The 25953-nt window shown below is 46.5% G+C and overlaps 1 protein-coding gene across 5 annotated transcripts; it reads left to right on the top strand.

Annotated features, from left to right (window-relative positions):
- ZDHHC7 (zDHHC palmitoyltransferase 7) lies at positions 1-25144 on the top strand. 5 transcript variants are annotated; one of them, XM_081120143.1, is made up of 10 exons: positions 20-245; positions 8949-9214; positions 10901-10986; positions 11789-11951; positions 14238-14568; positions 20135-20259; positions 20683-20779; positions 21181-21262; positions 22027-22157; positions 22794-25144. In XM_081120143.1, exons 5-10 carry the CDS (start codon positions 14254-14256, stop codon positions 22968-22970), a joined length of 927 nt encoding a protein of 308 aa, XP_080976269.1. In that variant the 5' UTR covers positions 20-245; positions 8949-9214; positions 10901-10986; positions 11789-11951; positions 14238-14253; the 3' UTR covers positions 22971-25144. The 5 variants fall into 5 exon arrangements, with proteins under 5 accessions (XP_080976265.1, XP_080976268.1, XP_080976266.1 ...); XM_081120142.1 differs by lacking the exon at positions 8949-9214 and having other exon boundaries at positions 4-245; XM_081120140.1 differs by lacking the exon at positions 11789-11951 and having other exon boundaries at positions 4-245; positions 8985-9214.
- The last annotated feature ends 809 nt before the right edge of the window (positions 25145-25953 follow it).

The following is a 25953-nucleotide window of genomic DNA, read 5'->3' as shown; positions in this document are numbered from 1 at the left end:
TTCACTTCCGGGGGTCGCACCGCCCAGCTCTCCAGGCAGGGTTCTGGGCTCAGGTGTGTGCTTTAGCCGCCACCTCCCTCGGAGCGGCCCGGCTGGACCGACCCGATCCGAGCTGCGCGGCCCGCTCCGGCCCGGCCATGAGCGCGGCCGCATGATGCGTCCCTGCCTTGGCCGCTGCAGTCGCCGCCGCCGCCGCCGCCGACCGGGAGGAGCCGCAGCGCCGGGCGACCCCGTCCGGGCCTCGGGTGAGTGCGGCGGGCTGGGCCGGGCCGGGCTGGGCCGGGCTGGGCTGCTGCTCGCGCCCAGGTCCTCCTGGCCGCTACCTGGCCCCTGCTCCCTCTCCTCCACCCCGCGGTGATCTGCAACCTTCCAAATTCCTCAGGGGCACTTCTGTGGCTGCACTTGACTTCCCCAGGTGTCCCCTTGTCACTCCTTCGTTGATCTTTCGGGATAGGGCCTGAATTGCAGCGCCCGCTTTTTGCCTGACCTTGGCGTGACAGTAAGCTCTCCGAGCCACGGTTTTCTCCTCTAATAACGGGTTGCTGTTAGGGCTCGAAGAGAGAATGGCTATAAACGCTTCTATAAGCTGTAAAGAGTGGTTTACAGGCCTGTATTACAATGGGCTTTCTCCCACATCGTGCGTGGCTTCTTGTTCTTCTCTCCCCTTTAAGTTTTTAACTTTTTTATTCTTTGCACATCTTATTATCTTCCCTTCCCCGGCAATGATCTCTGGGGGGGGGGGTGTTCCTGACAGGGCATCTGGGACATTCCAGGTCAGCCTCCAGAGCAATGCCTGCATCTTTTCTTAGTGCGGCCGAGGCTCATCTCTCCCGAGAAGTCGCTGCTGAAACTAAGTCTCTTTTTGCGCTTGGATAGACACACTTTATTTGAATATGAGCAACCAGTTTATTCTGGTAGTGCAGTTGGAGGGTAAGAAAAGCTGTTGATACACCTGCCTTGTAGCTTCTTTTGCTGTCAGGTTGTGCACCGGGCTTTCCAAACCAGTGCTACACTGTTACATTTGCATTCTGCTTAGTGTATGTACTTAAAATACACGTTTCTCTGTTTTACTCTTATTGTCTCAGGTAATCTAGAAACCTAGCTCAATATATTTTCCTTCCTAAACGCTTCACCTCACAGATGATGAATTTAATTTTTTGATATTGTCTTACAACTTTTACTTATCCAAAGTCACCTTTTAAAAAGTCACCTTGTTAAGTTTGTTTGTTCAGAAGTTACAGCTTGGTTAAAATGACTGGCTATTGGGATATTTGAAAAACGGAATGGAACACAAGTGATAAATTGCATTTCTTGAACATTCTGGAAAATAGAAGGGTTTGGTTTATTGAAGTTATTTGGATTGTGTGATTTTTGGAGTTAGACTGGTAGGTTCCCACTGACTTTCGCGTTGAGAGATGAAGGAGAACAAGACCATCTGAAAAGGTAATTTCCTAAAGAATTCATAAAACAACAGTTGGGATTGTATGTCGATGTCTCATATGAAGGCAAAGTGGGTAAAAATGTACAAGGGTTCTATTACCAATGACTCAGAGCCTGCCTAGGATTACAGTCAGTGAATTGGAACTTAACGGCCATGCTAATCAGTGCACTGTGAAAGCAGAAATTCTCTTCTAGTGGTACAGTCACACACCACTTAACGGGGGGACATTCTGAGAAATGCATCGTTAGCGATCATGCGGGGTGTGAACATGATAGAGTGCACTTACACAAACCTGGATGGTATAGCCTACTACACACCTAGACTATGGCATAGCCTGTCGCTCCTAGGCTGCAAGCCTGTACACCATGTTACTGTAAACACAAGATTAAAGCAAGCACAAGAGAAAATGGTGCTAATCAAGAAACGCAGTAAACCAGATATGTGAGGCTGCTGTCAGTGTAACATGGCATACTGTTTTATAAGTAGAAGGTGCTTATAAAAAATATAGTAACTACATAAACCAGTGACATAGTTGTTTATTATCATTATCAAGTATTAAATACTGCACATATTTGTATGTGCAATACTTTATGTGAGTGGCAGCCAGTAGGGTTGTTTACACCAGCGTCCCCACAAACATGTGAGAAATGTGTTGCCCTGTGACATCACTAGGCAAATAGGACTTTTTCAGCTCCATTATAATCTTATGAGATTACCGTCCTATATGTGGTTCATCACTGACTGAAATGTCTTTATATGGCTCATGATTGTATTACCATGAATAGAATGGCTGGAACTTTATATAAGAACAGTCTGATTTAGTCAAAAGTATGGACACACTTTTACATTCTTACTGAAACTGTTACTGCAAGCTTGGACTCTTTGGTGATATAAATAATATAATCTTTGTTAATTTGAGGAAATGGGGCTACAAATAAGTTCATATACAAAGTTAATGTTTGGGATGAATTGAGAAGTAGTTTTCCTGATGATTCCAGAACTTCCCTGTTCCAGTCTGTGCTGAACAGCTCTACAGGGTCATTTTCTTGAAGCAGCTTTTTGGGTATATGTTTCTAAAAGCAATGTTTTAATTATAAAAGCAACACATGCTTGTTTTGTAAAAAATTCAAACACTAGAGCAGAGCGTAAAATCTAAGCACTCGTTTTTCACTCTCTTGTCGCCAAAGCCATAGTCCAGTGCTAGCAACTTGCCGTGTGACCCTTCAGTTGTAGCACCTGAGAAGACTTTAGGCCAACTGGGAGAGTTAGTCAACTACAAAGCATAGAAGGAACAGTCCACACAAGACCTCTTCACTTCTGGCATCAGCTGCAAGTTTGGTTTCCTTTCTAAAAGGTAAACCATCTGAATATCCATCAGCCTTTTTCTTCCTTTTCCCTCTGAGAAAGAGATGATCCTCTTTCCCAGTGCCAGCTTGTATCTGCCCTGTGGTCTGCCTGTTATGGGATAAGCATTTAGTCATTTACTCTCACTTGCCTCTTTGATTTTCTTCTTTCACTGGCTTCTTTGCCTCTTTCTGCAGACATGTTCTTGTCTTGATAATCTTAGCCTTGCTTAGCTTCATTCCATTCTTGAGACCTTCAGTAGAATTCTGTTAAATGTCTTATAAAATCCAGACTCCTGATGGGGCCAAGATAATGCCTTATATTGATACAGCACCTTATAGTTTGAAAACACTTGTGTTATCTTTCAGTGCCTTGCATGTAGTGGGTGCTTGGTAAATGTTAGATTAATGAATAATTTGGCTAAGCAGTGAGTGAGACTCTTCTATTGGAGGAAACAGCAGGAGCAAAAGCACAGAGGTGCGAAAGGGCATGTGGCAAGGATGCCAGAATGAGCACTATGTGGAAGAGAGTGGTGAAAACTGAGCCTGGAAAGGTAAGAACAGATTCAATGGAGCCTTGAATGCCATAGTCCTAAGGTTTGGGACCAGGTTGATTTTGTAACCCACACTGATTCTGATGGTAATTCCTGCAGGCACATAGAGGGTGGTTGGAACCTGGAAACCCTTTGATGTTAGGGTTCTGCAGAGGTACAGGCCAGAGGTGAGGGTGCCTAAATTTGGGTTGTGGGAAAGGTAAGAAGGGAAGGATTAGAGCTGTCAGTGGGAAGTGTCACCGGCATGTAGAATGAGGGACAGGGAGGAGTTGTGTGCCTAGCGGTAAAAGATGCCTAATAAATACTGGCTGTGTGAGGAGTGTTGTCAGTAAATGGAAGGAGAGGCCAGCCTGTGTTAAGCAGGTGGTTTGGTCCTTTCCAGGAAAGGGTGCAGTTCATTTGCAACACCCAGTAAGTAGGGGGCAGTCAGAATGGAGAAGCTTCCAGTTTCCCTTGAGACAGGCTTTTACTGTATCATTTCTTTGTTGAAATGTTTTGGATTCTTAGAGTTGCATATTTCCCAAATTCAATTTATTCATTACAGAATGCATTTTCTAAAACCGAGTGCTCTGGGAGGCAGTGTATTTTAATGGAAGAACATGGGCTTTGGAGTCAAAACAGTCCTGACTCCACCCTTTTCTTGCTGTGAGCTTGGGCAAGATACTTCAGCCCTAAGGCTCAGTTTCCTCATCCCTAAAATGCTAATGATAGTGCCCAGCTTTTAGGGTAGTGGCAGGAGTGTGATAATGTATATAAAGCTCCTGACACATAGTAGGTGTTCAGTAATTGGCCTTTCCTTTCACCTTCTAATGTTTTACATTGTCATTAACTTGCAACTGGGAGCTAAAGCTAGTATTAGCATATCAAATGTTCATAGTATTTCGGATTTGGGTGAGCCTCATGTTCTAAAAATTCACTTCATATTAAACAAGGAAGCCCTAGTTAGGAAAATACGGAAGGAGTTTGGGATTCATCAGCATCAGTCAGGTTGTTATCCCCTGGGATAGAACATTTAAAGAGGTTTGGAACTCTGGGGCTCTTTTTATTTCTGGATTTAGAATTCTTGAGGGTTTACTTACCATGTTGGGATTTTTAAAAACCACTGCTCCATTTGACATTGAATCAGGCTGTGGCTCTACTACAGGGACAAAATGAAACCTTTGGCGTGCGCGGATGTGTGTGTGTGTGTGTGTGTGTGTGTGTGTGTGTGTGTGTGTGAACAAGCCTTTGAGACCGCCTCCTCCAGCCTGTGTGCTCCACATGACGCACCACAAATCGACACTTCCCCAGAAAGCCCCCTACTAGTGCAGGTTTCTCTCTCCTTCCCCTCTTCCTTCCTCCCCGCTTCCACATCTCTCTGCTTTTCTCCAAGGCTCCCCAACCTTCTGACCGCACCCCCATGCCACATCTCCCACTGTGATCCTCTTTCATATCCCTATGGACTTCATTTCTACTTTTTCTTGTCTTCCTCAAGCATGCTCCCTGATTCACTCACTAACTCACTCAACAAGCACTTGCTGCGCGTGTCGTGTGCTAGGGGTGTGCTGGGGATATTACGAGCAATATTCTGTTGAGGTGCCTAAGGAACAGGACATCCAGCAAGGGGGCAGGGTAAGAGGTGAGGTCAGCCAGCTACAGGATGGGTAGGATTTTATAGGTGACAGGGAGGCCTTTGGCTTGTATTCTAACTCTGCAGGCAATCATGGGATGGTTTTAAGTGAGGGACTGACCCTGTCTGATTTCTGTCTGTAAAAAACATACCCTGGGTGCTGCATGGGGACTGGATGGTTGGGTGAGTAGAGGCAGTGAGTGCGGAAACAGCCCTGATGAGGAGCCCAGGTGAGGGCACATGTGCCCTGATCTGGCTGGGTGGGGAGATGGAAGAGAAGGTCAGATTTGGGTGGGTTATGGAGCTAGAGCCCACAGGACTTGCTGTGGTTAGATGTGGAGGCGGGGAAAAGAGTTAAATGAAAGCTGAGCCCTCTGTTTTGACCTTGGTGGTGCCCTCTGTTAAGATGGGAAGAGTGAGGACATAACAGTTTGGTGGGTGGGGGCCTGTTTCTGCTTTGACCCTCCTACAGTGGAGTTGTTGAGGAGCCAGTCAGATATACTCAGTGATGCACTATTAGTCTGGAAGTTTCCCAGATATACATATCTTTAACTACATGGAGCTGAGACCCTGTGAAACCATTTAGAAAACATATAACGAGGAAAGCCCCGGACTGAGCCTGAGCACTCCATTTAGTTATCTGTGCAGGAGAAGGACCTACTAAGAGACTTAGTGTGGCTGGTGAGAAAGGAGAAAAACTCAGTGTTGTCTCCACCCCCCCCCATCCCCATCCCCACCCCCACCCCCATTTATGAGACTGACTTTCCTCTCCTAGTCGCATGGCTCTTTGTTGGTGTTTCCCAGCTTGCCATCTTTTTGATATGCAGTGTCCAAGTGCCATTTTGGAGTTATTAAGTATTTTAGTGTCAAAGACCTTTCTAGAAAGGTTAAATACTTTTACTGTTCACAGTAAGACTTGGCTTTAGTTAGCTTACTGTTGTGTTGGTTTTTTTCCTTAAAAGTTAATATTTTCTGTTCTTTAGATTCAGTAATTTGAGAAGAAAATAGCGGTTTCACATGGCATACATTATTGGTAGGGTTTGGAAGCACAAACTAAATCTTTCATGATTGTAAATTGATGGAAAGAACATTTAAGAACGTAAATGCAGTAAATATACTGGGAAATTATCTGAATACTCAATACTTTTACCAAATTCAGTGAGGATTCTGGCTCTCTCTAGTATAACCCACCCTAACTCAGGCTCCATCCTGGTTCACTTATGATTCAGGTTGCTGACATACTTGGGACGTAAGTGCTTGACATTCCCCCTTCACTCCCCTTCTGTGTATCAGCCTATTTTCACGGCCACATTTGAGATACTACCGTTATCCAGAATGGCACCTCCTACGATTTCTTAAAAGTCCCCCTGCTGACCCAGCCTCAGTTTGCCCTGGCTACTTTGGCACTTTCTCCAAACCTGGTTCTGTCTCACCAGGACTTCCGGTTCCTTGAGGTTTTCTGTCTCCTACTTTATCAGGCCTCACCCTTCATCCTGCACTCTGGTTTTCCAGCCCAAGTCTTGCCTTTGATGCCCTGGTTTTCTGTCATCATCTTTGTTAATCTTCAACCCCGAGTAAGCTGGGCCACACTTATGGAAAAAAGGGCTAGCCATTCTCATCACTTTATTAGATACTGGGCGTTATCAGCACTGTCTGCGCCCTGACCTGGAATTGAACCGGAGCCTTTTTGGCGTGCTGGATGACATCCCACCCAACGGAGCCACAGGGGCCAGGGCAACTCTTGGCACTTCTGAAACTGAATCTGCTTGGCCTTTCCTGGCATCCCGTTTGGTGTGTTGACTGCTCCCACCTTCCTTCCTGCCCTTATCTCTCTTCCTGGCCTCCATTCCTGGCTCTCTTTACCTCTTCCTCCTCTTTCATGCCTGTGTCCCCCAGGGATTCAGCCTCACACTTCTGTGGCCTCTTGGGTGAGTGCCTCTACTTCCACTTCACCTGTTCCCTCTGCACTCGGAACATTCCATATCTCTAGGTTGGGGCTGGAGGAGATCAGATATTAATGGCTGCTGGTCAGCTCTGCTAGTTTATTCTGCAGATAACTCAAATTCACTGTGTCCCAGTCGTAGCACCCTCCCTGAGTCTGCAGCTCCCAAGTTCCATGAGAGTGTCAGCCAGGGCAGTAATGCCTCTGAGCCCCTTTGGTTTTCCTGTATTGTGCCCCATCCATTCCATGTTGGTTGCTATGCTTTTCCTTGCTGTGACTGTCTCTCAGACAGCCCCCTTCAGGCCTCTGCTCCCCTCTTGGCCCTGGCCTCCGTCAACCGCTCTAGATCACAGCAGCAGCCTCCTGGTTGCCTCTCTCTCCTTCCATCCTAGTCTCACTTTGTCATCAGTTATCTTTTTAAACCATCTGTCTGTTTACCTAAATTCTGGTGCCTCCCATCCCAGCAAAATGAAGTACAGAACCCAGACTCTTTAGCTTGGCATCCAGAGTGCTTTGGTTTTGGACCCCAGTCTATCCTTGGGTCACATTTCCCTTCCCTCTCCCCAACCCTCCTCTGCCCCCTGCACCTTTTCACACTATTCTCTTCTGTTTTTATCTTGCTTGTCCACCCAGGCCCACCATGCTGTCTTCTTTACTGACACTTTCTCTGGTTCCTCCAGACAGAATTGGTCTTTGTCATCTCTCTCCCTCATCACACTTTGCTCCTAATTTGGGGATTACACTTAGCACATTATTTACAAGGCTGACTCCCACCTCTGCTGGTGTGTGAGCTTCTGTGGGCAGAAGCTCCTGTCTGTGGTTGCGCATGGGGGGTGGGCTTGTGTGTCTGAAGCAGAGATTTGCTTATTTCTGTGTTTTGTATAGGTCACCAGTGGGTGTATAAATAATAAAACAATGATGAATTTGCCAAACTCTAGGGTAGACTTTCTTTTCATTGCCTTAGTGAACTAATTGTAAGTTAATTCTTTTTTGTAGTAAGTGACCACCAAAGAATACTGATGTCTTTTGTTTACTTACTTGTTTTCAGTTTGTTTATGAGAAATAAACATTTTGTTTATAGCCCAGGAAAAAAGTGAGGGGAAGAGATTAAGAAACTTAACTGAAGATACAGTTAAAAGTAAATCTAAGACGTGTCTTGACTCCTGAGTACATTTAAAGTTGTTGACTATCGCCTAGATATTATAATAAGATTACTACATATAAATACCATATTTAAAAAGTCACCACCATTAGTTTAAGCAGCTTGGCATTTATAGCCACATATGTTATTAACAAGTTCAGAAGCAATTCAGAGCCGGAAATATATGAGGGTGGTGCTGAGGGCGGGGCTGGAGGTTGTCCAGGTACGTGCAGAGGGTGAACCAAGTCCTAAGGAGACTTGCAGTGGAGGCAGTGGGTGGGGGAGGCTGACAGCAGAGCCCGCCCAGGTGGAGGTACAGCAAACCCGAGGCAGGAAATATGGAGCCAGTCTTTCCGGGAACTGGGGGGAACACCAGAATCTGTTTATGGGGGAGACTGGGGAAGCATGCCTTCCATGCCTCTTAATCCCCCTAGGCCCCTATCCCTTCACCCTCTGCCACACCAGCCTCCTGGTATCCAAGTCAGGCTTCTTGGCTTCAGAAGACAGACACCGTACTTTAATTGGATTGTTTCCAGTTAATAAAAGGGCAGAGGACTGGTACAGTTTTCCCAAGAAGATGTGGGGATGACCAACAGATAGATGAAAATGTCACTAGCTGCCAGCGATTTGGAAATGCAAATCAGAACCACAGTGAGCTACCCCCTCACCCTGTTAGAATGGCTCTTATCAATAAGACACACAATAACAAGTGCTGGAGAGGTGTGGAGCAGAGGGAGCCCTTGGGCACTGCTGGTGGGGATGCAGCCGCTATGGAAAGCAGTGTGGAGGGTAATATTCTATTCTCACAATATTAAGAGTGGAACTATCCTGTGACCTGGCAATCCTTCTGGGTATCTACTGGAAAAACTTGAAAACACTTATTTGTAAAAATATGTGTACCCTTGTCATTCATAATAGCCAAGACATAGAAACAAGCCAGATGTCCCTTGACAGATGATTGGATAAAGAAGATGTGGTACATATATGCAAAGGACTACTACTCATCCATAAGAAGATGAAATAATGCCATTTGTGACAACGTGGATGGAATGTGAGAGTATTGTGCTAAGTGAAATCAGTCAGAAAAGGAGAAGGACCATATGATTTCACTCAGATGCAGGATATAAAACCAAAAGCAACAAATGAACAAACAAAACTAACTCATAGACACAGACAATAGTATGGTGGGTACCAGATGGGAAAGGGGGGGGTAGATGAAGAGGGTAAAGGGGGTCAAATATTTGGTGACAGAGGAGACTAGGCTTTGGGTGGTGAGCACACAATGCAATATACAGATGATGTGTTATAGAGTTGCAGACCTGACACTTACATAATTGTTAACCAGCGTTGCCCTCAATAAATTTAATTTTAAAAAGAAAACATCAAAAAAAGAAAACAGATACCAACTGAGGATCTCTTTAAGCAGAAACATAATATATTGGGGGGCTACTGGATAAAAACAGAACGGACAGGCTGAAAGGCACATGGGCCAGGCAGCAGAATGGAAGCCAGGCTGTGCTGCAAAGGTGTTTGGCAGCTGCCTCTGCAGACCTCCTGGTGTTTGGAAGATGGACCTCCTGGACTGCTCCTCTGCTCTTATTTTTTCCCCTAAGGTCTTTCTCTTTGTCTGGTTCTCCTTTCTGTGAGATTTCCCCTTTCTCTCGTCCAATTCTATTTTTAAGATTTCAAAATTCTACCGTCATATTTTTATTGTTCAAAAACTAGGAAGTCTTCATCTTGTTCCTCTTTTTGTTTCACAGATACAATTTCTTATTTCTTAAGTTTTCTTCTCTGTGCATCATACCTGCTCTGAGCTCCCCCCCCGCCCCATTTCTTTTTGGGACTCAGTCTTTCATGAGACCTATTTTGGGCTTTCTTCAAAGCACCTGACTGTTGGCTATTTAAGAATGAGATGAGCCAAGCCCTTGGAGCCATGGAAGGATGTCCTCTGGTGGTCCTCATCTTAGGGCAATGTGGCAGTGAATCTGACCTTTTTGTTGGGGTTCCCCTGCATCTTAGAATCTTCAGGCCTTTTCTCTTGGGCTAGATGAGTGCTTCTAGAGAGACTCTGACTACTCGCCCACCTACCAGTGAGCCACATGGGAGATGTGACCTGGGAGCTTCTTTTTTGTTGTTGTTAATCCTCACCTGAGGATATTTTTTCCCATTGATTTTTTTTTTTTTTTTAGAGAGAGTGAAATGGAGGGAGGAGGAGGAGGGAAGAGAGAGAGAGAAAGAGAGAGAGACATCAATGTGAGAGGAACACATCTATTGGTTGCCTCCTGCACTCACCCTGACTGGGGCAGGGATCAAACCTGCAACCCAGGCATGTGCCCTTGACCAGGAATTGAACCCACAACCCTTCAGTGCACAGGCTAACACTCCAACCACTGAGCCACACCTGCCAGGCCAAACTGGGAGTTTCTTTATTCAGTAGGTGGCCCTCACTCCTGTGCACCATGTTCCTTCACATGACTTGCTCCTTCCATCCAGCACTTCTTGCCGTTGGTCTCACTCTGTCCCTCTTTTCTGTATAAGTCCTTCCCTGTGGCTAGTAAAACAAATGTTGACTGTTGAGATGCAGGTTAGGCAGATTTGGTCTCAGCTTAAAAGATTTGTATTCAACACCGAGGCTAAAATGGACAGACTTAAAATACTTAATTTTCAGGATTGTGAATCAATTTACGAGTAATGAAAACTTAGAGGAGTAATGATTCATAGTTAAGGATAGATCTCAATAACAGAACTTTATGTATAAAATGTTATGTTGGTTACATATACTCCAAAAATTAATCATACCCTAAGAAATATTATACGCTCTTCTGACATAAAATTAGTAACTTTTCTAATCAAATTTTATTTTCTTTCAGATCCTATCACATAGGACAGTATGTACCTTCAGATCCTGAAGAAAAGGCGCAAAATGTTCAAGTAATGTTTCAAAATAATTTGTGAGGTAAGTGTGTGGTTCTTTATTTAGGTGTATGGCACTGGTGGCATACTATTGAAAAGGCCATACGGGCCGTACAGAAGGGTAATGGTGATAAGGAAATACTTCTCTCCACCTACTGTCATTGGTTTGGTTACCACCTGTCCCAGAAGGAGAGTGTACTTAGGGGTGGGGCGGGGCTCCAGGAAGTGACTGTTAAATTATTAGCAAGTATTGTAAGACGAGGTGAACGCTCAGTGTAAATGTGATGGAAAGTATTTGCTTGTACGACTGTCCCCGTAAATAATGGAGATGTGCAGTGTAGCTTTCAAGTTCTGGGAAACCGGGCTTTATTTAACATAAGGACAAGCAACTTAGGTTCAGGAGTGTAGACAAAATCCCATTAAATCGGCCGTAAAAGTCAGGAAATGATGATGTGACATCCGCTTGACCATCAGTCAATGCATAGTGCTTTCAGGTTTCTCCCCGAAATGGTCTTCAGGACCATCAAATCAATAGTGCTTTTGGTTTTTAGTGTAGAATAAGATTGCAGCCTTACCGTAACGAGTGTTACATTTTCGTTTTGTATCACAAATCGCTGTACCATTGCCCTCATGCTCCCAGTATTTTTAGTTTAGTTCAATGTCTTCATTTCCTCCCCTCCCTTCCTATTGCATTAATGAAGTGGATACAGTGACTCAGCGGACTGCTCGTGCGGTTTAGGACAGATAACCGAATGCATCAACCTAACCTTGCCCTGGCCATTGGTTATGTTCTTGAAAATAAAGTTACTTCTGGGTATCAGGTTTTTTCCCCTTTTGTCTTCTAGTGGATTTAACGAATTTGGCCCTAAAGCCTTATGCACCAGCATCCTAAACTGTACTTCTAGGAATGTCCTCCCGTGCCAGTGTCTGGTGACGTTGTGGTTACTCTTCCTGCCGGGGCATACCACCACGGGGCTCTGCAATTCTCGCCAGTTCCTCCACCGGAAGGTTAGGCTCAACTGGCTCGGCTGTTCAGCATGTGTGCCTCTAGAAGCCATTCAAGGTCCTGATTTCTGGGTGGAACTCAGACTGCGCAAACGTTGTGCTCTGACAAAAGGCTAGTCTATCTCTGGACATGTGACTGTACAGCTTCTTATCTTAATCCCCAGTAGGCAGGCATCAGTTTCTCATAGAAAGTGTTCCTCATGAGAAGTCACCAGAAAGCAGAGAGATTCAGGTCGGAGGAATTTTTCAGAGTAAGGTCTTGATGTACAGTTATGATTCATTAAGAAACTTTTATGGAAATTACTAGGAAACTATTTGCATCTGAGAGAGGTACCAGTTTCTTGTTGTTGATCTGCCTATAAACAGACATGCACTTGCCAACAGCACGTAGGCATGGACAGGGAGTACAGGGAGAGAAGACCCAGACCCTCCATGCAGGACCCAGTCAGGGAGGGAAGGCACAGAAGTTCTCATGATGGAAAGGGGTAAATGCACTGCAGGAGGAACTGAGGAGCAAGCCCTGAGGGTCCCAGGGAAGTGGAGAGCTTCTGGATGCTGTGTCGGCCCTCTGACAAAATCAGGCTTTACAGTGGTGTAGACAGAACCAGTGTGCACCATCCTCTCCAGATACTCATGTCTGGTATTCACAGACCCTTTTCAAAGTGCTCCTCGGAGGAAGGAGAACTGTCTTTTCGGGATGATGTGCTTGGAAGAGAGAAACATTGGGCCCTACAGGGTGAATGGGATGCCATAGAGGGGATGGATTCGGCGGGGGTGTTTGAAGGGCAAGGTGGGCAGGCAAATCTGAATAATGGAGGTTCAGTAATGCTCCCTGAAAGAATGGCTGGCTAAGGTCTGCCCAAGTCTTATCTTTAGTTTCTTCTATTTCTCTTAAAAAAAATTTAAAGCTACAGTGGTACCTTGGTTTTCGAATGTACCCCGTTCCGGAAGCCCTTTCGAGTGCTGAAACATTCAAAAACTGGGGGATCAACAGCCTACAGCTAGTCCTCAGGATCTTGCCCTCAGCAGAAGCCGTGTGACATGTTCGACTTCCGAGGCATGTTCGAAAACCGAAGCATTTCCTTCCGGGTTTACAGCGCTCGTAAACCGAAATGCCTGTCAACGGAGATGTACCACTGTATTTTTGTCTGATCTAAGAGCAGGGTTATTTTACTGACCACAGGGAACAATTTTTATTTCTCTCTTGTACCAGTCAATGTTTTTATATTACGGGGGAATTTTGCAAAATATTTGCAGAATGAACTCTTCCTCTGCAAGTTCACTCATTTGTTAAATGTTTTCATAATTACTATGCTCCAGTTGCATTTAAGGAAAAAACAAACAAACAAACGAACCAGAGCGCCCCGGTTTGAAAGTGCTGCAGTCACTTGTAGCAGACGTGACTCCAAGAGCACTCCTGCTTGCCACTCCTGCTCGCCACATTGGGAGGGGCTCTTGCTCTGTGCTTGTCTGAAAGATGAGCAGTGCGCTGCGCTGAGAAAGCACTTGGGTCATTGGCTAAAAGGCTGTCAGTGTTTTTCTATCCCTTGTGTGGACGCTAAGGCCAGATGAACTCTGACTCTATTTCCCTTGTCTTTATTTGTCACGAGTATCACTACTGTTATATCAAACACCAATAAGAGAAGGTCATACGTTTAAAGCAGCAGTGAAACAAGTTGCTAGGAAAAGTGCAGGTTCCTCTTTCGTTTCTTTGGACCCTATATGTTTTCAGGTGTCGGGGACAGTAGGAAATATAGGAAAGTTGTCAAAAGAATGAGTGAAGGAAACTTAAAAAAATTAAAATAGAGAGGAAGTATTCTAGAAACAGTAGAGAGTTGAAGAAGGTAGAGATAAAAATGGGAGCCTCCTCCAAAACATGAATGCTATTGTCAGAGTTAAAACAAGGGAGGAATGAAAGTAAATTGAGAATCACACTGAGAAAACCCAGGTGAGCATCATAAGCTCAATGCTTAGCTCAGTGTCTACGAGTGTAAATGAGTCGAGAAGTAGCCAGGGGCTCGTCACCCCCCCATGCCGCGGTGTGCTGTCCGTGCGAGAGCCTAAGGCAGCCGTGCACCTCAGCACAGGCAGGTCGGTGCCCGGGGCTTGTTGGCGCGGACAGTGGATGGCCGCTGTGGTACAGGTCTCGTGGCCACTGTGGTTTGGGAACTTGGGTGCTGTGATTCTGCATCTGGCCTGTTCTTTTCATGATCTTTGTCCCCCTGTGGCTCTGGCCAGCCCTATGTGTGCGCCCAGGAGCCTCACAGCTCTGCGTCCCGTCCCCTCTAGGGTGCATCGGGGAAACATGCCGTCATCAGGACACCGGCTCCGTGATGTCGACCACCACCCTCTCCTCACTGAAAATGACAATTATGACTCTTCGTCGTCCTCTTCCTCCGAGGCGGACGTGGCAGACAGGGTCTGGTTCATCCATGACGGCTGCGGCATGGTCTGTGCCATCATGACGTGGCTTCTGGTCGTCTACGCGGACTTTGTGGTGACGTTTGTCATGCTGCTGCCTTCCAAAGACTTCTGGTACTCTGTGGTCAACGGAGTCATTTTTAACTGTTTAGCGGTGCTTGCCCTGTCGTCTCACCTGAGAACCATGCTCACCGACCCCGTGAGTACTCGCTGTTGGGCTGGATTTTTCTCTGTCTGGTCTAGTGTGACACCACAGACTGTGTGACGAAGGGCCTCTTGCTCCTGTAACCTCGGGTTTTTATTAATTCCTGGATATGGGCTCATAGCATTTTTCACTGGAGAATAGAAGTGATACCACAGTATATTAATGAAAAATATTCCCCTTGGGCTGTTTATTCAAATGAAGAGATTATACTAAATAATTTCTAAAATCCCTCCTACTTTAAATATTTTATTTCTCTAAGGAATGGACTGAAAGCTGAGAGATCGGGAATCTAGATTTCACCACTGTACTCATCTTTTCAGTTGCCTTTTAACCATAAGCAACTCATTTAACTTCTTCGGGCTGAAGGTTAGCTATTACTTCTAAGTTCTTTCTAGCTTTGCAGTTCTCTTCTTTTTAAGTCTCAGCTAAAATCTGAAGCCAACGTTTCATTATAGCTGGTAAAAGGCCAAGGTTCAGCCTGTCTGCAAAGCAGAGAGGGAGAACTTGCTAATTACCGGTTCCATGGGGTGCGGGGTGTGACCTTGGAGGAAGCAGTTGCTAAATAGAGATCAGGTTCCGTGCACAGTGAGAGAGCTGACACAGGTGTGTGAGAACAAGGGTGGCGTATTGGGCTTATCTTTGGAGCAGTTTTCCTGAGAGTAAAGATGGGCCAGATCTCGCAGTGAACTGCCTTTACTTCCTGATGTCTTGAAGGCCCCTGGACTCGGAACCTCCATGCTGGGTGTAAGGCTGCTAATCTGAGAGTTTGAGGCATCCTCTGGCTAGGCCAAGTGGTACAGATCCTTGCAGTTCAGCCAGGAGTCACCTCTAGACTGGATTCCAGGCTTACCCCAGAGCCTGGAGGTGGCACCCCGTGGGAGGGCAGCCTGCAGGCCAGTGGGGGAGGTTCCCCATCAGTGGAGCTGTGCTGCAGGTGTTAGTGGTCAGTGTGGGATTTAGTTTGAAAAGGGTTCTTTCCACAGCGTTGAAAGAGTGGTTTTAAGCCACTAGTACAGGGGCTCCCGATTTGTACATTCAAGTTCACTGGGCTCATGTCTGTTGGTAAGCTTTCTCTAAAAAGGTACCAAGAAGTTCATGTTTTGTTGTAAAACTTTCTTATAAATATGATTAGACCTTTGTTTGCAAATAAACTGATATTAATCAGTTCATAGCCTGTGGTTGACATGTTGATTTTCTGACTTTGCTATGTCTAAGTTCATGTTGCAGGGTGTTACCCTATCTTATTTGCTGTCGCCTGTTTGCCTAGTGGAGATCTTGGGCCTAGGACAGTATTACAGCCCCAGCCAGGTGGGCAGCTGGGAGCAGCACTTAGGGGACAACTTGGAAGCTAAGTCTGCCCACGGTTTTGTAGCCTCACCTGATTGTGGGGTCTGTGACCATAACTGAATCTGCTGACCCTCTTCTCCTTTCCTTTACACAGCAAAGCCTCCTTCTGGGAACCAAACCTTACTCCTGACACCTGTGCATCTCCATCCCCTCTCCTTGTAGCACAAACACCACATGTCAGTACCCAGGCCAGGGAGAGGGTGGTTACAGAGCCAGGGGCCAGATTAACGATTTCTACTCAAATATTTATTGTAGGAAAAGCCCTGTTAGTGTCAACCATGTTCCTGGATGTTGAAAACTGGGTGGGCCCATTCTTTGTAGGCATTTTGGTGATGCGACCACCTCCATACGAAGGTTCCCAGTTGTGAGTGTGCATGGGGGTGCTGCAGGGGAAGGAGGGTTGACCAGGCAGACACTGCTTGTCAGAGTGTTTGTTTCCTCCACAAGTATAGATGTCCCCCTCTCCTCCTCTGGGAAAAAGCCTCAGAACTCTTGCTGGAAGCCCCAAGAGCTGGGGGAGGTGAAAGTGGTAGAGAGAGCGAGTGTGCAGGATGCCGCCTCCATTCCTGGTGGGAGTGCGCATATCACTGTTGCATCACTGGGGTGTTGAGTGGAAGCATTGAGAGGGAGGCAGACCAAGGAAGAGGAGGAGTTTGAGATCCTGGACGTCAGAGTTTTTCAGTCAAAATTCATACACTACAAAAATCCATCCTTTTAAAGTGTATAGTTCAGTGATTTTTAGTGCATTCACAGAATTGTGCAGCCATCGCTACAGTCAATTTTAGACATTTCACCATCCCCCCAATAAAATCCTGCACTCCTAGTCATCACTGCCAAGTCCCCCGACTTCCCCCAGCCCTAGGCAAGGCTAATCTACTTTTTATTTTTGCCTATTCTGGAATCACATAAATGTATAAGCATACAGTATGCCACCTTTTATGTCTGGCTTCCTTCACCCAGCATAAGGTTTTCAGGGGCCATCCATGTGGTAGCACCTATCAGTATCTCATCCCCTTGTATGGCTAAATAACAGTCCATTATATGGACAGACCCCATTTTGTTTATTAGATGTTGTCACTTGATGGACATTTGGGTTGTTTCCACTTTGGGCTGTTACGGATATGGCTGCCATGAAAATGTACAGGTTTCTGTGTGGGCCTGTGTTTCATTTCTCTTGCATAGGGTGACTCTACATTTAACTTGCTGAGGAACCGCCAGACTGTTTTCCACAGCAGCTGCCCCATTTTACGTTCTCACCAGCAGTGCACGAGGTCCAGTTTCTCTGCACCCTCATATCATCGTTCACCTTCTAGCAAAGCCCCCCTAAGGGGTAGGAAGTGGTAGTTCACTGTGGTTTTGATGTGCGTCTCCCTAATGACTAGTGGTGCCGAGCATCTTTTCATGTGCTTCTTGGCCATTCCTATGTCTTTGGAGAACTGTCCGTTTAAGTCCTCTGTCCATTTGGATGTCCCTGTTTCAGCCATGCCACACCAGGACTCTGGTGGTGAGTTACAGAACCCACTGGGAGCCAGTGTAAATAAAACTGAGCAACCTAACTGCAAGAGCCCTGACCGGCTATGGAATTGGGATGTGGACACTGTTAGAGAGGTAGCTGGAGGGGCGAGATGGACAGGCCCTGCAGGCTTTCTCTGTCCCTTGGGTATCCTGTCTTGCTCAGCATCCTGAGGGTGGCCCCGCAGACCAGGTGGAATTGGACTTGTTCAGCCCAAAGTCACATCCCTGAAGGAGAGACTATGTGGCCCCGCAGGGTCAGGTGTCCACTGTTTGTCCTCTTGCCGGGGCGTTTGCCCCCTTTTCTCTGCAGAGCACAGCTTCACCACCCAGGGCCCAGTGTGGGCTCAGCCGAAACCATCACGCCCGCCCAGGGCGCAGCACATACCCCACTGGGACTTCATGTCTTTTTGCTACACTGATAGGACCTAGTCGGTCTTGGCTGGACTCGGCTTTGGTCTGTTATTTGAGGAAAGTCCTTGGTGCTCTGAATGAGCAGGAGGGAAGCTGTGGGGCCCGTGACGTGTGGTGGGGCAGAGATCTGCTAGTACGGCAACGAGCCCCACTACTGGAAGATGAGGCTCCCACCAGCCTTAGCGTTTGGAAACACCAAGAACTTAACGTTGTGAAGGGACACGAGTGAGTGAGTGAAAAGGGGCACCCACTACCCCTCACCCGGAGTCTGCTGTCCTGAATCCCCAGCCTTTTTTATGAACGTCAGCCTTCTCCGCAGACATCTGCCGAGTGCCGGTGACGGACACCCTTTGAGGAGCGTGGTCCTGCTCCAGGTGCCCCGCCAGAGGGGTTCTTTCATTGACCCTCCAGCCCCTGGGAGAGGCGGAGGAAACCCACATCCAGAAGCGAGGTCCCCCTCCCCCACAGTCAGACACAAAGCTGGGGTCCAAAGATTTTTCTGTCTCCAAACCCCTGTTTCTTGTTAAATTCTAATAGACGTTTCAAACGTGCACAGAAGTAGAGAGAAAGGGTGTCATGAACCCCAGTTACCACCTCACGGCCAGTCTTGTCAGCCGTACCCTTACCTGAGTGTTTGAAAGTAAATCTCAGATACCATGAACCTTTATTTGTAAATATTTGTGTGTATCTTTAAAAAGTAAGGGCTCTTCTTTATAAAAGCATAGCCTCAGTGCCAGGAGCTCACATGGAGCAACTGAATAATTTTTTACTACCTATCCAGGTAAGTTCAGACGGCCTCAGTTGTCTCAGTTCTTTCACATTCATTGTTTGAGTAAGGATCCAAATAAGGTCTGTACTTTGCGATTGGTTGCCCTGCCTCTTACATCTCTTTTCATCTCTGTGGTTCCTTCTCTCTCTCTTTCCCTTGGGATTTTTTTTTTAAATCCTCATTTGAGGATATGTTTATTGATTTTAGAGAGAGGAAGGGGGAGAGAGAGAGAGAGAAAGAGCGAGAAACATCCATGTGAGAGAGAAACATTAATTGGTTGCCTCAAACCCGCAATCGTTTTGGTGAACAGGACTATACTCCAACCAACTGAGCCGCCGGGCCGGGGCTTTCCTTGGGATTTTTTTTAACTTGAAGGATTATGATCTTTGTCTTGTAGCTTTCCTCCCACCCTGGAGTTTTCAGCTTACATTTCTGTGTGTGCTTTAGCATGCTCCTCTTCCCTTGTTTCCCATAAATGAGGAGGGAGATCTAGGGGAAAGCCCCATGTTTAACTCCCCCTTGCTTAGGTCCTGGAGATCCAGAAAGCATGACTGGGAATTGGGGGGTCAAGATGAAAAGACACGGGGGGGGGGGGGGGAAGGAAATGTACCTTATGAAGCATAACTTCCCTGGGTGTATGGCATGGTTGAGAGCACTTTTCTAAGTGTGGGCTTCTGGTTTCCTTCCCTGTGGTGAATCAGAGGTGGGTGAGGGCAGGCTGTGAGATGGGGTGCTAGAAGAGGCAGCAGGAAATCAAAAAGCAGTTAGGAGAACTTTGTGCCAAGGGGAGCTTTTGGGCTATTTGGGGTAGGAAGCAGCCCGAAGGCATGGCTGTGGTCTACATGGTTCTGTGAAGGACTCCTGGCCATCAGCGCTCTGCCTCTTGCCATCAGCTCACATTTTCCTAGCTGGTCTTCCCATTGCTTCTCCATTGCCCATCTTTTCTCCAGCTCCCCTAGCACATGGGGGTACTGTAACAACCCCTGACCCCATGCCCAGATGCTGAGATGGGTCTGTTACTCAGGGCCACACTTTCCAGGTTTGAGTGTGTTGATTACGTTGGCTCACACACGTTTTACATATAAAAACACAAGATAAAGCCCTTTGTGAGACTGTTTTGTTCAGTGTTCCCTAAGGCAGCTGATAGGAAACTGTGGGCACCCATTAAAATGGGAGTGATAGGGAAATGGTGACCCTCAGCTGCCCTGGAGGTGGAGTGGCTTCACAAACAAACCTTGCTCTGGTGGAACTTGTATTAGCTAGAAAATATTCCTGTGACTTACCAGTTTAAGAAGGGTAATAGGGATTTATTTTGAGTTATTTTAATGCATGTTATTTTTCATGCAAAGTAAAACTTCTGGTCCTGAAATATTTTTCATACTAAGGTGCTTTAAGTGGTAACTACAGCATTACTAATTATTTTATTATGATATATAAAATTTAAGACTTAATTCCTACACTTACTGATTGTTTTGAACCTTTCTTTCTCCCTAACTAAACATTCTTATTAAACTGTAGGGGGCAGTACCCAAAGGAAACGCTACTAAAGAATACATGGAGAGTTTGCAGCTGAAGCCTGGAGAAGTGATCTACAAGTGCCCAAAGTGCTGCTGTATCAAACCCGAGCGCGCCCACCACTGCAGGTACCGCTGCCCCTTCCCTAGGACAGCCCGACGCCCACCACTGCAGGTACCGCTGCCCCTTCCCTAGGACAGCCCGAGCGCCCACCACTGCAGGTACCGCTGCCCCTTCCCTAGGACAGCCCGAGTGCCCACCACTGCAGGTACCGCTGCCCCTTCCCTAAGGCAGCCCTAGTGCCCACCACTGCAGGTACCGCTGCCCCTTCCCTAGGACAGCCCGAGTGCCCACCACTGCAGGTACCGCTGCCCCTTCCCTAGGACAGCCCGAGTGCCCACCACTGCAGGTACCGCTGCCCCTTCCCCAAGGGCAGGGGGTCCCCCTCAGTAGCCTCTGACCAGCATTACAATTTTGTGTATTGGATGCATGGCCTGGGGTTGTGTTCCCTCAGAGCGTGGAATACTAGTAATTGGACCTCTCCTTTTTAGTATTTGCAAAAGATGTATTCGGAAAATGGATCATCACTGCCCATGGGTGAACAATTGTGTAGGAGAAAAGAATCAGAGATTTTTTGTGCTCTTCACTGTGAGTAGAAATATTTCTGCAGTAACTTATATTTAGTTTTAAATTATTAAAATAGAATCTTGCCTGGAGCTGGTAAATTTATTCTAACATCAGACCAGTTTCCCTCCAACCTTTTCTCCAGATTCAAATTATAATTCTGTGCTATGGTTGGTAGGAAGTAGTCCAACAGATAAATATATGTTGCTTGTGTTGTTTTAGGTGTTTTACTGTCATTTAATTCTCTCAGATACTCAGTTCTTAATAGGATCTTGGTAGGTAGATGTCAGCTACTGCAATTGATTCCTTCCCTCATTAATTTTACTGACGAATGAAATGAAGGAGTCAGCGTAAGATTAAGCAGCCTTTGCTCCTAGAAATCCGTAATTGCTCACCAGTTGTGACCAGTTTCTCCGTCGTTCCAGATGTACATAGCTCTGTCTTCAGTCCACGCTCTGATTCTCTGTGGACTCCAGTTCATTTCCTGTGTCCGAGGGCAGTGGACAGGTAAGCTTGTGTGTACCGTTCCTGGAAGTCATGCTGCTGGGTGATTTTCCAATTTTGAAAGAAATCTTCACAGTTATTTTTTGGTGTTTTTTTTAGAAAAGATTATGAATAAGTATTAATACTGCCTGTTTCCTAGTATAATGAAGCTGTATATATAATGGTTCTTCCTTAGTCAATTGATAATTTCTACTGGATAGTCTCACTTGTAGTTTGCAGATACTGAGACTAGAAGGAGGTTAGTATTGTTTCCACCAAACCTGGTGTTTGTTGTCGGGGTAGCTAGCTAGGCATTGCTCAGTGCTCCTTGCAGGACTGAATATGAGTGTAGTGAAGGTGGGCATATAGTGAAGGTGTCCAGCCCTGGATCCATAAGCAGGTCAGAGTCCTGCCCCAGGGGTGGGGGAGGAACGGCTTGTGTGTGCCTCCTGTGTGTAGGTACATGTGCCTCTCTTCTCCAGCTGTACTGCATTTTAATAAGCACTTTAATACACAGATACAGTATTAATAGAAACCTCAGTAGTATGGAATCTTTGGAAACTGCACACTGGGAAGTGGTCGTGTGGATTTTTGCTCAGAGGGCCACCCTCCTCCACCCTTTGGTAAATAGTGAATGTGCCTCTTTACAGAATGAGCACATTCTTCCTGGAAGCCATCCTGGGGCTGCCACTGCGAGGGTCCTGGGAGCTAAACACCTGACATCCTGCGGTTTGGGGTATTTGTTATGCTGTGATGTCCAGTCACAACCCTCCTTCTCTTGTTTGCAGAATGCAGTGATTTTTCACCTCCGATCACTGTAATCCTGTTGATCTTCCTGTGCCTTGAGGGTCTCCTGTTTTTCACTTTCACTGCAGTTATGTTTGGCACACAAATCCACTCAATATGCAACGATGAAACGGTATGCTTCGTTCTCGGCTGTGTTTGCTTAATGTTTGGTGAGAGCTTGAGTAAATGGGAAATTCTAATGTCAACAGCAGGTTCATGTGTATTAACTGGGGAGATTAATTGGGCAGCCTCGATAAGCTCCGACAGGCTCGCTGTATTTGTTCTTCCTGTCTTTATGCGCAGTGCATATTTCAGGGATCGGTGTGACCCGAGAGTCAACAGAGCCAGGCAGATTACCAGTTTCTAGGAGACCCAGCCCCTGGAGCAGCTGAGTGAGTTGCAGGAATTGGTCGCCTTCATGCCTCTGAACTGGAGGCCTAGAGCAGACACTTGATAAATACTTGTAGTAAATGAATTAAAGGCTGCCCCTGACCCAGATGACCAGCTCTCTCCTGCACCACTGTGGCTGCCTGGGCTGTCCTAGCTGGTGGCCACTGCTCGGCTGTCTGATATTGGTCTGGCCAGTGTGCTCAGGAGTCCATGGGGCTGGTGCAAGGAAGGAGAGCCCAAACTTTACCTGACCACCTCGTTCTCAAATGCTGTGGGGCAGCTTGGTGATGTTTCCCCCATTTTCACCACTTGGCCTAAGCTGGTTGTGTTGGGGGGGTTCCTGGCGCTGCCACCCAGTTGCTTTTCTTTCTGCTTCCAGGAGATTGAGAGACTGAAAAGTGAGAAGCCGACCTGGGAGCGGAGGCTACGATGGGAAGGGATGAAGTCTGTCTTTGGGGGGCCACCCTCACTCCTCTGGATGAATCCCTTCGTTGGCTTCCGATTTAGGCGACTGCAAATGAGACCCAGGAAAGGAGGCCCAGAGTTCTCCGTTTGAGGCCCCTCTTTTCATGCTGGAACTTGTTAATGGACTTTATTTATTTGGGGTCTGAAAGGGTATCAACGGCTCATCTGTGACCAATAGGGCAAATGGAACCTACACAAACCAGTTGCTTGCAGCAAGCAGAATTTTATATATTTACAGTCATGGATGGCCGATTTTCCAAACCAGTAACTGAACGATGCTCTCATCAGTTTTCACCTGTGCAACTAACGAAAGGGATGTGACCGCAAGAAGAAGCCAAATGTCATTATCTTCCTGCACAGTTAGGACTTTTGTTAAGAATACTTTGCATTTTCTAAGAAGTTGTGTGATTACATGGGTTTTTAAAACCCTGTGTACTGAGCTGCTTTTTTCAATCATGAAGGAAAAAAAGTCAATCCAGTGAACAAGAATTCTCCGAGGAGTGGTTCCAGGGAGTTCCTGCTGACCCCATGACTCATTAGTGCACTCCCTTGACCCAGAAGGGGCGTTTACATAGAAGTGCATTTTGGTCTCCATTCGCTCTGACACTTTGCACTGCATTTGCAAAAGATCTGTGCACTGAGCAGCGAAGGCGGCTTCAGGCACATTCCCACTGCCCCGGGGGGGCCTTCTTTGACCCTGCAGCAAGTCTGTGCGTGTGTCTGTGTCTGTGTCTGTGTGTGTGCGCGCGTGCATGTGTGTTTTAAAATCGACAGTGTTGTGTAGGTGATGTAACATTTTAACAGCTGTGTGCAGCTAACAAGCTATTTTTTAGAAACCGACGTTTCAGGGAAGCGGGGAGAGCTGCCCCGGGATCCTCCTCCCGTGGGGTTCACTATGAATGTATTGCAAACTGGAGAATATCTTGATCCAAAGAACAATCATTCCTGTGTGGTCCTTTGTTGCCCACCTGTTTTCATTTTATCTTAAAAATCTTGAGTGCATGAGGGCCTTGGGACAGAATTTTTTTGTTCCAGCCAAATTAGCAGTGTGTCAACGGCACCTCAGTGAGAGAAGAGCCAAGTCTGGTGGCCACCTTCACCTTGTGCAGCTTGGTGGGTGTGGAGAGACACAGGTGTTGGCCTCTGGGCATCACTGAGAAGGTGAGGGGACCACAAGGCCACGAGCCCTGGGCTCTGTGTCCCTCCCTTGCAAAGAATATTCAGGATGGAACAGCCATTTTTTTTTTTTAAATCATTTTTGTTTCTCTACCGACATCACCAGTGATCAAATAGGACCCTTGGTGCAGAGCTTAAAATTATGCCAGAAAGCAAACAGCTCCCCTCCTTGGGGACTCGCCTTAAACTTGCCTGGTCTGGACATGTTTTGCGGAACTCACGGGGAAGCCATCTGTGACAGTTCGAGGGTCTCCTTTAAGCCTGCCTCCCCCGCTGAGAAGAGTTGGTGTTTCCCTCCTGGTCTCCACGCCTTTCTGTTCATCTGTGAACCGTTTTTGTTTTTGTTTTAATTAATCTGTACCCTATCCTAATCAGGGCTTCTACCACTGCTGATGCAAAACCACAAAGGGACCTACTCGAGACATAATCGTAGCCAGTGAACAAAGCTGTAGGATGTTTTAGAAATGGACTGTCACTGCAGAAATGTGTGAGCTGTTAAGGACAGACTGCGTCACAGTCAGGGAAGAGCCGCGTGGGCGAGCGAGGGGCGTTTCTGGAGACTTTTGCATATTCATTTGCACATCTGTTGTCTGGGTTGGACACGTGGATGGGCTTCAGTGTGAGCCTTTTAATATGTATATCCTGTTTATCAATAAAAGAAATGATCAAAGTGGTTGAATCCTGTGAGACTCGGCAAGTCTGTGCAAATCAAGTATACTTGACTTTTCAACCTCTTTCAATGTAACTTTTATATGAAATAAAGTCACTCGTTGACGATTCTCAAACAACTTACTACGTGGCACAGTTCTTGGTGGATTGTCGGTGTGTTTTCAGTGGCTGGCTTTTCCTTGGCTTATTGACACCAGCACCCTGGGCTGTGACAGTCACCCCTTGACTGTTTCCACAGCCTCTGGAAACTTCAGTGCCCATGAAAAGGGGCAGGCGTTCAAGTGCTGTTCTGCTCACACAAACTTGGCCCTGTCCACATTTAATAGTTTACTCTTAAATTGACACACCTCCTTTTATTTAGCTTTATCCTAAACATTCCTATAATTTTTTTTAGTGCTCTTTGAAATAAAAGTAATTTTTAAAAATTTCTTTCTTCAATCCAGAATCTGTTTCCTACAAATTTATCTAATATTTGTTCTTGAGGGACCCAAAGATGAGTGGAGAGGGTGACCATGCCCTTTTACTGCCACGTAGGGAAGATGGGCAGATCCACAAATGATCAGCCGTGTGCCCACAGGGATGACACACACACACACACACACACTCTTCCACGAGGCACTTGCTGGCCTTGCAGACGCGCAGAAACACAAAGGGTCCTGGACACGGAGACACATCCCTGAGCCTGGACACCAGGGCAGCAGCAGCTCTCGAGCCTGTGTTTGTGGCTCTGCAGAATTCTGCTGCAATGTTGTTTGTATTATATATGATTTTAGTTTGGCTGCCTACGCAGGGAAAATATCCTTAAGGAGAGCCTGGGAAAAGCAGGAACGGGGTTGCCCATAGAATCCACATTGATTCCAAAGTTGCATTCAGGTGCCTCAGTTAAAGGGTACGCTACCCGCAATATTGACTGAGGATCACATGTAAAACCATGTTGCTCCTGACCCATCCAGCTGATAATTTTTTAAAATATGTTTTTATTGATTTCAGAGAGAGGAAGGAAGAGGCAGAGAGAGATAAAAACATCAATGATGAGAGAGAATCATTGATTGGCTGCCTCCTGCACGCCCCCTACTGGGGATCGAGCCTGCAACCCGGGCCTGTGCCCTGACCTCGAATTGAACCTTGATCGATCGCCTAGATCTTAGGTCGATGCTCAACCTCTGAGCCAGGCCTGCTGGGCTCGGCTGATAATTTAAGCAAAGACAGCCCAGGGGCAGAAAGGGAAG

Source organism: Miniopterus schreibersii (genome assembly GCF_964146895.1).
Source record: "Miniopterus schreibersii genome assembly, chromosome: 18".
Classification (NCBI taxonomy): domain Eukaryota; kingdom Metazoa; phylum Chordata; class Mammalia; order Chiroptera; family Miniopteridae; genus Miniopterus; species Miniopterus schreibersii.
This window is presented reverse-complemented; position numbering and strand designations above follow the sequence as displayed.

Excerpts from the sequence above, each read along its gene's own strand:
- ZDHHC7 (XM_081120139.1), top strand. The coding sequence starts at position 14,254 with ATGCCGTCATCAGGACACCGGCTCCGTGATGTCGACCACCACCCTCTC. Across the intron at positions 20,260-20,682 it reads GAGCGCGCCCACCACTGCAG|TATTTGCAAAAGATGTATTC; the intron begins GTACCGCTGCCC and ends TCTCCTTTTTAG. Across the intron at positions 20,780-21,180 it reads GATTTTTTGTGCTCTTCACT|ATGTACATAGCTCTGTCTTC; the intron begins GTGAGTAGAAAT and ends CCGTCGTTCCAG.